The 12,493-nt window shown below is 34.3% G+C and overlaps 1 protein-coding gene across 1 annotated transcript in view; it reads right to left on the minus strand.

Annotated features, from left to right (window-relative positions):
• CCDC73 (coiled-coil domain containing 73) overlaps positions 1-12,493 on the minus strand; it is a 102,304-nt gene that overhangs the window by 47,740 nt on the left and 42,071 nt on the right. Inside the window, 1 exon segment of the mRNA XM_055722565.1 lies at positions 9,677-9,823. Within this exon segment, the coding sequence (XP_055578540.1) occupies positions 9,677-9,823 (147 nt within the window).

Consider the following 12,493-nt stretch of genomic DNA (forward strand, 5'->3'; position numbering starts at 1 on the left):
ATGTGCACATTAACTTTTTTTTAGTTTATCTTCCCCATTTCAGTTTAAAACCTGCATTCTAAAGTGAGCAAAATGAAGTGGCTATAATCCTCAGGGAAAGTGACAACTCAAAGCCATTTATGGATCTCTCTAGTAAAAAAATCTAAAAGCAGGCCTCAAAAAGATTATTCTCTTGATACAGGGTTTTAAGTAAAATTTTACTGAATTGCAATACCATGAATATTACTTACCATAAGGGAGAGGAGGGAAAAAAAATAAAAGAAATGAAATCACCTCTGGATAAAGCAATAAATTTTCTGAAACACTGAAATAGCAAACTAAGTTCTTCCTCCCCTCCTTCCACAACCAAGCAGATAATGCAAATGTTTTGCTACAAAGAATAAAGTATGCTGCATCTTTAAGAAATGCAATTATTTACTAAACCCAGTACAAATCAGAGTTCCAAATTTTTGATACAAGGATATTTACAATTCTTTGATAATCTGTGCAAAACTGTTTTTAAAAAAAGATTTTTCAACCTTTTCTCACTTAGTATTACATTGCATCCATAGCCCCACTGTACTATCAATAGAAACAAAATGGCAAAATATGTCCCAAGGTGATTTAAAATAGGTTTTTGACATTGACATCCTTTATAGGTTTTAGGGTCAAAACTGACTTCCTTAATTAACAGGCAGTTTACAGGAACACATGTGGATAGAAATAACACACACTTCTATCCACAAGAGGCTACTCCTAAGCATTTCAAGAGTTACTTGCAGGATCTAAAAATATGCCTCACTCACGTGAATTTTACATATAAAATGCTGAATATACTTGTAAATTAAAATTTGGCTCACAGAACAGAAAAGTTCTTTAGGTTTTGCTTCTCTGATATGTACCAATAGAATATAGATGGAGAAGAGACCTGAAGATTTCATATGCCTCATGGTAAAAAAATAAAATAAATAAAAATTAAGATAATTGAAAAGATTATCAATGCTCCCCAGTTCTGCCTTAACAAATAGTACTCCAGAGTTGCAATGAATTTGTTTTCCGATACTAATCTATAAGTCCTGAAAGAAAATATATCCCCTTGCGCTCCCTGGAGTGATAAAAACAAATGAGGCTGACTTACAGCTTCTTACAAAGTGTAATCTTAAGCAATTTATGTCATTAAGCAACAAATGCTATTAAAATGATATATTATTAGCAAAAGCCTTGTTCAAAATGGTAAGAAGTTAAGTAAGATTACGAAATCTGACCCCTAAACACGCTGTATAAATTATTGCTACACTAATCAAAACACACTGTAGTAGTATTCTTCCCAAACTCCGGAGTATATATTTGTACCACTCCCCTGTGCAGACACTAGCATATGTATAGTGTATTTCAGAGACAAAACCAGAATTTTGATCCAGTGCACAACTCAAGACAGAGAAGGAGGTGGCCAGTTATTCCCTGGATCAGATCTAGCCTGGGGGAATCCAAGAATCTGTACTAGTGCAACAGAAGCAACAGTAACATGCTGCTGGAGATGTAGCATGGATTTAGATCAACATGATGGACAGTAAAACTGCCCCCAGCATACCTGAAGTGCCCGAATAATTTAGTCCTAATATACCTTTTCATAACATGCTAATTTTTCAAGTATATATTTTAAAAACATGCAAACTACTTACACCAAGTACTGCATTTCTTCAGCTTCTATGCATACAACCGTCTCTTCTTTGTAAACTCATCTAGTTTAGTTTATTTGTTATAAGCCAGAAGCTCAAGTTTAGAACCTTTACAAAATAAACTTTAAACTGCAACTAGCATCAGAAAAGAAATACAGCGCTGAAGGTAAAGTGGTAAACAGAGATAAAAAGCTTAAGATATGCACTGTGATTCTGACCTCACTAAAATTTATGGCAAATATATCACTGCTTTCAATAGTTGTTGGAGATCAACAAGTATCTACCTATATTAAGCTTATCATGAAATAAAGGGAAAGGAATAATGTTTTTAAAAGAAACAACATAGTGGATACTACCATTACAAATTCTTGACAAAAGAAAACCTCAATCCAAGTAGACTGGGCTTACTGAAAAACAGCAGTTACCTAAATGAAACCTTTATATGAAAAAAGCAGTAATTTTAGTACAAAACAACAAAAATACTTTATAGACAATGGAACTGGCAGACTATTTGTAATCAAGCATATACACCGCTTCAATTGTAAAATATGTAAGTATTTTAAATCCTAATGAGGACACTGAAAAGAAAATACTCAGAGAAACACATTTTTGTGCAGATATGTGTTTTAAAACTTTACAACTGTTCTAAGAAACAGCATGAAAAAATATGACATTTATAATAGTTAATTCCCGCATCCATACCAGCACTTTGCATTTAGCTAAATAAATACAATAATACAAGTTTGAAAACATTAATTTCCATTTTAAGTGAACCTTTGCTTGAATACTAAAGAGGGTAAGATCCAAAGTTCTAAGTGAACAACACTCTTCCAACGTACTCCCAAATTATAAAGAAAAATCTGGAAGCTGTCAAAAATGTGTACATATGTAACTACCATTAAAAAAATAAACACCATAAATACTTAAATTGAGAATGAATACTAATGATAAAAATGTTCTCATGTGAAATTGCTAACAAATATAAGCCTTATGCATAATTTTTACTTCTTTCAAAGGACATTTATAGTTTACCCATTTTGAATTGAAAACTTTTAAAACTTGCGTGAAGCACTTTTTTTTTTTTTAGAAGTTCCACCAGCTGTTATAATAAGACAAAAACATTTTTTGTTATACTTGGGAGAATTATATTGTCTATAACTTTGAAGAGGTATCAAAAAACCCACAAAACCTTAAAAGTGTTCATTTTTTATTAGATGCCTTAGGACTACATGGATTTAAGTGTTTTTATAAAAAAGACTACCATAACAATAAAAGAGGAGTAATTTGATGGTTTATTTACTCGTTATAACCTTTAGAAAGTGTCAAGCCTTCTTTAAAGTGTTTGCTTCAGGCTGTAGTTTTACAAGATGCGCTCTGGATTGGTCAAGCCCCCTCGATTCTTGACCCTGAACAGATTTAGGAACAGAGTACAGCTGGCTCATGTCCAGGCAGCCAAAACTGCTGCTAGGTACTTTTATTATCTTTTTTGAACTCATAATCTACCTCCTACAAAATTGCACATCCTATTTCTCATGCAGGTCAATCAAATAGTACCCATAGAAACTACAGTTTCTGATTGCTTTGTACCATAATTAGAATACCTTTCATGAACTAAATTCAGTACAACTCTTAGGAGACTGCATTGATATCCTTCTTAGGTTTTGTTCCCAAGCTATCCTTCTTAGGTTCTGTTCCCAAGACAAATGTGAAAGGGAGAAAAAAATATTTATAACAGCTTTATTCTAACTTTAGTTTCTGATAAAACATTTTTGGATCTTAATAGTTATGACAATTAACCAAAAACCTTTAGTAACCACATATTTGGAACTTATGCTCAAAAAATTTCCTTTTTCAGAAGCAGAAACAGAAATGTATACCAACTGCTTTTTTTCCTTTGGAAATCTTTCACTGATCTATCCTTGATTCCACTGCATAGGCTGCAATTGCTCTATGTTTAAATAAGGCTCATCTATTGAAATACATTCCTTTAAATGCTTGCATTGTTACTTATAGTGCTCTTCTCTCCAACTTCAAGTAATCAGTTCCTAATCAAAAGCCATATTATTTGCTAACACAGAAATTATAAGCTAACACACTGCTTACTGACTTGAATAACAATGTGGTGTATATCACAGACATGAGATCCGTAAACTTCAATACTGTTTGTTCTTTTATATCCACATACTTACTTTTTTAATATTCAGATTTCCTTGTTTCCACCATTTTGCTTAAAAGTACCCGAATTTACACTTAGGCAGAAAATCCAGCTATAAGACTTGAGACTTCTTGTTCTGTTTCCCTGCAGCCTGTGTTAATGGTGTCCTGTTTGCCAACTTCTAGGTAATAAACAAAGCCACCCACATTTCTATTCTATTTTATCATTGTTTCTCCCCCCCCTTAATTTCCTCTTTTTACTCTGTCCTTTAAGAAAATCAGATCAAGCTATTCACCATTTTTATTGTTTGTTAGCAGTTAGAATTGTTCATTGCAATAAACCTCACCAAAATCTTTTATTTCCCTAGCATACCCTTTATTTCTAGAAAATATTTCTGCCATACGTTCTAAAATGGTAGTTGCCCTTCTCACAAATAGAAATTTAAAAAGGCAGTATTGAAACATTTCTTTCTTCTATGATTCTATAGTTATCCTATGCAAAAGCCTGAAAATAACTTAAACTTAAGCTCTTTTTAACAAACAAGCAAACAAAAAATCTTTATTTATGCATTAGTTTCATTCAATCTCATGTTTATGGTCACTGTAGATTGTTTCCACAAAGCTGCCTATATAGCTACAGCAGATGCCTCAGGTGCCCTTCTTAACTTTTTGCTATTCCACACGTCTGAAGGTGGTTCTTCCCTTGCAGAATATGCCTCCAACAAGGTTTAGCTTTAGGTGTATCATAGTTTTTCTGGGTTTTTTTCAGGTCTAGATATAGCACAACCAATATGACCATCATGATCATAACTGGCATGTCCACCAGTATTGTAATACCACTAATAACTCAAATTTAGTCTTTTTTTTTTTTTGCTCCTTCTGATAAGTAAGTTTATGGTTTCATCAGCTTTCTCCATTTAATATCTCAAAAAGCAATTTGCCTTCTGAGCCCCAGTGGCACTTCCAAATACTATAACCTCATACTGAAACTTTCAATTTTCATCTCAGTACTGAACTCCACTTGCCCTCTTACCTGTGAAACACTGCCAAAGAGATGAGTTAGCTCCGCACAGTTATGTATGTCTCTTCCATTCTGAAACAGACTAGGTCAGGTACCCTGAGCTACAACGCGCTATAAGGTGCTACATTATGCAGTGCAAAACCCTGCACAGTTGACAGAAAGAAGTAGTTTATTTTAGGAATGGGAGAGAGCAGTTAAGGGTGAGCAAAACTCCCTCATGTCCTCCCTCTAAGAAAAAGTAGAAATTAGCCACTCTGACAAAGAACTTGGATTCAAATAGCCAAAGCCACAGCAAACAGAGTAAGAGGAATTGATGTAAACTTGCTCACATCTATCGGAAAGGAGGAGCACATACAGCTCTGCAGCACTACACAGAGCTAAAGTTTTTGAGAACAGCAACCAGAAAAAACTCAGGGTGAGATGTGAGAACCTTAATGTCTGCATCATGACAACCTACATTATTCAGGAATTTTCTCTTTTAGGAAATAAGTAAGTAAATATCCTTCTGATATTTTCTTTCTCAATGATGGCTTACTGGCCATCAGCATGAAAGTGGGTAAACACAGAAACGAGGTCTAACTTATATCAAAACAGAAAGCAAAACAGGAGACAGAAAGGGACAGAAACTAGAAAAAACAGGGAAAAGGAAGAGGGGGAAAGCGTTAGAGGCAGGGAAGACTAAAGCAAATAACAGCAAAATGATAGGACCAACTAGCCTTTAAAAAATATTCCTGTCCACAACATGGAACTGATTCCAGAAGACTCAAGACCTCGCAGTCCTGTGCTGTGAGCACAGATATGAAATTGCTGTGAGCACAGGTAGGAAATTCCCTGGCAAATCAGATATTGCACCCCCAGTTCCAGTGGCTGATCCTCATACCACCTGCTACATCAACATACTCCTTTGGCTCAAGCAAGGGAGAAGTTTTACGTAGTGCTTGACAGTAAATAGTAGGATGATAACTACCAATAACAAGTCAATACAGCTTCACTTTACAAAATCTGGTGTGTGTGTGTGTTTTCCAGGATTGTAAAAGGAAATATTTAAAGATTCTTATATTAAAATATTTATTTGAACATAGAAAATGTTCTTATGGGTAAACTCAATGCCCTCTGGAACTCCAAGGTTCTTTAATACAACATAATTTTCTTTTATAGTAAAGAGAAATTAACTTGTGAGAAAATTTGAAAGCTGGAAAAAACCAGTTTCTTAGAAAGTATTTTAGTTAAAAGGGTAAGCACTATCAAGTTATAGATATAACATAACTACCCAAAGAGAAAAGAGCACAATTTATTATTTGTAATTTTTACTAAACAGATGGGCATCAAATCTAATAAACTCAAGGCACAAATGACAGACCCTACAGTAATAGCCAGACTTTGTGATAAACCAGTTAACACCAGAAAGAGCCTCAAAGGGTGCTTGTTTTCAGGTATGGAAACAGGTCACTGAAATTTATGCTTGGCATCAAAGAAAAACATCAGTAAAACTTTAAAAATCATCACAAAGATTTATCTTTCTTGTGTTCACTTAATCAACACCTACAGTGCTTCAGCTACTACTGAAAACACCCATATCCTCAGATATTAGAACATATTGCTATCGAAGTAATGAAGAATTTCCTTGATTTCTTATGTTTACATGCTTTTCTGGCTAAGGATGGGTTTTTGTGTCTAGGACAAGAAAAAAAATCCAATACAATATATGGGCTTTCTCGTCCTTGTAAACATTATCCTTATATCTAATATTAGTTGTCCTATATGCATTGTACTCCAGAAAGCATTAAAGACTTCCAATTTGATGCACTATGTCGCAACTTTATGCTCTCAAAGTTGATTATATTTACCTCTTACGAGAAGGATCATCTCTTATCACACAACAACTGAACTCAGCTGATTACAGAGCAAGGCTGGCAGACTTTGTAACAAAATGACTGGGATATCCACCACAAAAGAATCACTGGGCTGACTGGTGCTTGATGAGTGGGAAAGCTAAACTGGCAAAAACCCAGCACATTCAAACTACTGGAGTGTTAAGTAATTCCTTCGGGTAGGGGGAAAGTAATACCATTTTCTGTAGCTTTTAATTACATACACATTCATATTAAGTCAATTCATAATAAAAACAAAGACCCTGTGAACAGCCAAAGGAATAAAGTGAAGTTGTATCAAGTATACTAATGTAAGCAACACATTCTCCAGAATAAACATGCACAGCTACCATTAATTGGGGTTTAATCTATAAAATAGCAGAGCAGTTACTTATTATGAGCAATTCCTCTAAATTATTTTTATTTTAATGACAGCTATATGTTTAACAAAGAAAAGTGAAAAGCAGATAGATGCTTTGAAGTAACTCAATGCGTTTATGTAAATAAGCATATTCAGAAAAATGAAATTTCTACTTTAAAATAGTATCTTATGGTATCAAGTATGGATTGTATAAAGTCTCTCAAAATATTTTAATATTTAATTGCTTTAGGGAGTTTAATCTTTATCTGTCCAGCTTCACACAGATAATTTCATCTGCAGATTTATTTTTATTAATTTGAATTTACACTGCAGCACAACCATTTATTAAATTCAAAATACATGATAGTTCCTGTCCTGAAGAGACTCTTGTCTAAGTGACAGGCAAGACCAACAACAGGAAGAAAAACAGAAGCAAACAGAGGTAAAATATCTCATCTAAGGTCAAGCCACAGATCAAAGGCAAATTTGAGAGTAAAATCCACTATAAGGCTATACAGCCTCCATTAGCCTACCAGTCTACTGTGAGCCTCACAAGCAACTTGGAAAGGATGTTGCAAAAGTAGTAAGAAACTAGCAGAACTTTAACTTTTTCTGCACTTTCTTATGCAGCAGATGACACAGTTTAAGTATGTTTCATGTCCATAGAAAAATTACTGTGGTGCAAGACAAGCACTATAATTCTCTTGAGGTAGTGCTATATTTTTCTCAGGGCTGATTATAAATTTACAGAATCACCTCATGTTGTTGAATTTGTAAGAAACTAATAGCTAAAATCAGGAGATGATTTTGTAGTTTGGTGGGTTTTGTTGTGTTGGTTTGGGTTTTTGTTTGTTTTTGTTGTTGTGGTTTTTTTTTTTTAGGAAAAACATCCATACAGAGTTGCATGGCCATATTATTCTATAACCCTTGCTTGTTCAAAATATTAATGTTTCATATTCCAAATGTCAAACATACTAAGCAAGCAGCCCTGAACTGATTGTTGAAGCAAAGCAAATAACAGAAATGCATTCAGGCATACTTTAAGATTCCAAACTGACTAGCTGTAAAATGCTTAACTTTTTTTTAAAAAAACTTAAATTTCTAACTACAAAAGGTAAAAATATATATACACTTTTTTTTTTTTTTTTTTTTTTTTAGGGTGAGGAAAGGCACAGAAGTCTTAGAAGTTTAGGGCCATATGTCCTAACTATGGAATTGGCTCTTGGCATTAGCAATTTTAAAACTAGAAATACCTATAAGCCAAAAAATTGCTCATCTTCCTGAGGTAACCTTTTCTAAAATCACAGTTGCTTACTCTTGTTGTATAGCAGACACAAAACAGACAAACAAACCCAAAAAATCCCAAAAAATGAAAATCCGTGGCACTCTATCAACATTTTAAGCTCTGAACAAGTGCATTAAAAATGTAAAGTTATCAATGTAAATGGAACACTGCTAACAAATCTTGTAAGGAAAAGTACACTCCAATTATAATTATAAAAGTTAAATTTTTCAGTCTTTAAATACAAAAATAGTTAGACTAGAATAAACACTACTATGGTTACAAAAGTCTAGAGATCAGACCATGGTGAATTTCAACAACACTGCATCAAGAAAGTAGGATCATGCAGCTTTTTTCTTGGATTTTTTTTTTTTTTATTATTTTATGGTTTTTAAAGAGAAGACTATACATTTAACTTAGATCAAAATAAGCATAAATCAAGCATGTCATTAATATTAATATTTTAAAAGTAATAAGGCCCATCTTTTGAACAGGTCAAATTCATCAAGTGCAGAAAGACATACTTTAGGTCTTTCAAAAAAACCACAAAAACCCAACAGCTCAGAAACACTAAGGGGAGAAATAGAAATAGATTTTCACAGACATACAACTGAAAAGGTAACTACAGAAAAATATAACTGAAAAAGTAGTCACAGAAAATATAGATGCTTTCAACAGTGCAGCAAAAATTTTACTTTAGCACTACAAGATGATACAACTCATATTTCAAAAAACAAAATGCCCCCATCCTCCAACACTCAGTATGCTATTATTTTAGGCTCTAGCTTAATAGTTTAGCAACTTAAAAATGGTGAAATAAAGTGGATTTGGTTATCACAGCAGCTTTTTGCCCTTTTAGGTAATTCTGAAAAGCACAACCAAACAGACAAAAGTAAGTCAAAATCACTGCTCTTCTGGCAAATGGTAAATCAGTCTATGAAATGACAGACTTAGGGACTTGGCAATGACTTGGATTCTCCTTCTTTCCTTTTCATATCAAAGACTGCTTTTAAAGAGAAGAACTACAATGAAATAAATACAAAAACTTAATGCAGATAATTTTTGTCAATAGCCTAGCAATCAACTGTAGCAGCTTCGTACATTATTACAGGAAAGCCAAATTCATTCCCATACGGCCCTGTTGTCTTTGTGCTGTCTACAGAGAAATTTTTAATACAGATACTGCTTAAACCCATGGTATTTTTAAACAAAATCCTGGTTGCTGAATTAGTGTAAAATACAGCATGAAGTTTACCCACACTTATGCAGCATTTTCTATGATTGCATATAAGACAATGAAACACTGAAAAACAATATAAACACATTTACCCTTCTTATGCGTAGTTCTTCTATTGCCTCCAATAAACTTGTTTTAAAGTCTAACAGTCTAATGGAAAGTAATGTTTCTGATGGACTTTGAAGAGTAGAGTCAAGTGCCTGTGTTTCAACGTCTTCATCCATTCTTCAAAATGGTTTCTGCAAAACAAAAATGTGTATTTCATCTCCATTTTTTCTTTAAGAGAATATTCAAACTGCAAAGCTTGCAAATATAGAAGCACATTCTTTTTGCAAAGTTACAGCCATTATGCAATTAACAATATTTTCATTTTAAATTAGCATGCAATATCGTAAAAGAAAACAGTGAATCATTAATTCACCACATCAGTTTGGTTTTCCTCTTTATTTTTGGTTTGGTTTTAGTTTTAAACAAAGACTGCAAGGACCATGAGAAACAAAGTAGTATGGGGTTTTTTTTCAGAACTACTGCTCTGTGCTGGCATAAGGTACTGCAACTAACACATCAGGCCATGAAAAAGTAACTACCTATCTTAAAGATTTCAAAAATCACAAGACGGGCTCAATTTTAAAGAAGACCTTCAGATTGGCTTGAAATTATGAACCAAAGGTAATATTTGCAGTTTCTGCTTCTGAATTTTAACAAGAAAACTTTTTGGTTCTCGTCCCACAAGATCAAGTATCAAAATGTTGTACTTCAAGCTAGCTACATCAACTGTCGTCAAGCAAGGAGTTACACTAACATAAGACCCATGTGTCTCTGTAGGGACAAAGCATGTTTGTAAGTGTCATCAGAGACAACTACAACACTTAGCATTTGACTTACAAAAAGATGTACAACTGTACATGTTTCAGCTGTACTTCCCAGATTATATTTTTTTAATACTCGAGCCTGCATTTCCACCAGTCCACTAGCAAACATAATGCTACCTCTTCCCAGAGACACCCCATGTGTGTTGCTGGACTAAGAATTAAAGAGGTAGGGGGGTAGAGCACAGGAGCTGTGACTGATCTGGCTGTTTCCACAGAACCCTTAGGAAGGAATTCCTGCAGGAAGAACAGAGACCTGGTCTGTATCATGGGGCCATAACAACTACAAATCAGGGCTCACCACTTTTTCTGCTGTTGTCTAAATAAAACCCTAGTATAGATCAAATTTAAGCTGCTTGGTCATGGATAACAGATTGATTCCCTGCTTAGTTGCCCCACCACAAAAGTTAATTTTAAGTTAATGAAATAATGGTTTTGCTAAAAACAGAAAAATCAGGTTCATTTTTGTCTTCCATTTTAAAACACGTCTCATACTGAACTGTTCAAAATAAAATATTTATGTAAGTTCTTTTGTCAGTGTCAAAATGTGTATGTTTGAAGAACTTCTGAAGAGGCAGCAAATAAACTGCAAATAAGAACCATGTACAAACAGTTACCACTTCAGGCAACAAATCTGTTGTGTCAACGTGCCAACACGAATCAGGCATTGTGCAGCCAATCTGCATGTGTTTTAGACACAGTTTAGTCCTAGGTTGTTTGTTGTGGTTTGGTGGTTGATTTTTATTTTTGCCTTTTTTTTTTTAAATAAAGTAAATCACTATGATAAAAAAAATACTGCTTTTTGTTTAGCCAAAGAATTTAGAATTGATGAAGTCAGACCCTCCCAAAAGCACATTAAAACATTTGGGTTTGTTGGGTTTTTTTTGTTTCTTTCACCCAAGTTTTCAAAATTGTTTCCTTACTAATAAATATTGTACCACTAATTCATGAAGCACTGCTACAAACAAAACTTTTGGTATGGTATCAAGTATTGGGAGATGATCATAGCTACAAAACTAATAAAAATGCTAATAATATGCAAATAGATTAGGCTCAGAGCCATTTGATTTCACTTTTAATCATGCTGTATTTAGATGTGAAGGGTAAGATTTTACAAATATCATGTTAAGACATGATGCATACTAATTCTATTGCTATGAGCTGACATTACAGGTTCAGAGTTGAGGGATTCTACAGAGGTGAATTTCTTTCTACAAGACAGCACTGTTACCAAATGGAGAATCCTGGTAGTCTGTGGTAATGGTGGGGCAGACAGGGGATGGGGGAAGAGTGCTTGTGAAAAAGTTGACACAGAAAAAGATGGCCTAACTCAGGTATTCATCCTACAAAAGTAAGTGCACTTGAAGAAGTGCATGTCAGTTATGAAATAATTGCTATTCAAGTCAACCAGTAGAAGAATGTGTATTAACCGATACACAGTGGGGCTTGTGATTTTCTCTCCCATCATAGAAGCAATCTGAGAATTATTTTCTCAGGGTGATATTTTCAAACCAACACTATACTCTTAGGATTGGAAGAAAACGGGCCTCAGGCATCCATGGGCTTTCTCTCAGCTCACTGATCTCAGCAGGAGCACTTGGCAAACAAGACTTCACCTCCCTAATGCAATATAAAATACTCACGTAAGGATAAAGGTTTTTCTGAGTGAAGTTCATTGAGTCTTCACCCATCCCTTCATCGTGAAAGTACTATTTTCTCATGGGCAATTTGTACTCAGACTGCTTTTTCCAAGACTGCAACAAAATGCTTCACAGCCTACTGTTGAAAACTGCAAGGTACAGCATGTTATACATGCTCCCTCTCGTCCTCCTCCAAGTTGAGTGCAAGGCACCTCTGTGGTCTCATCCACCACAGAGAGATTAAAGAACTTAGTTACCTGCCAAATACTTTATACTATGCTTGACCAGAAACAAAAATATACAAAATACTTTAAAATATCTACCATACTATAAAATGCCTACTTTCAATACCACACGTTAATACAACTGTCGAGAGCTACCATAAAGATGTATGATTACT

This window comes from Falco cherrug, chromosome 10 (assembly GCF_023634085.1).
Source record: "Falco cherrug isolate bFalChe1 chromosome 10, bFalChe1.pri, whole genome shotgun sequence".
Taxonomy (NCBI): Eukaryota; Metazoa; Chordata; class Aves; order Falconiformes; family Falconidae; genus Falco; species Falco cherrug.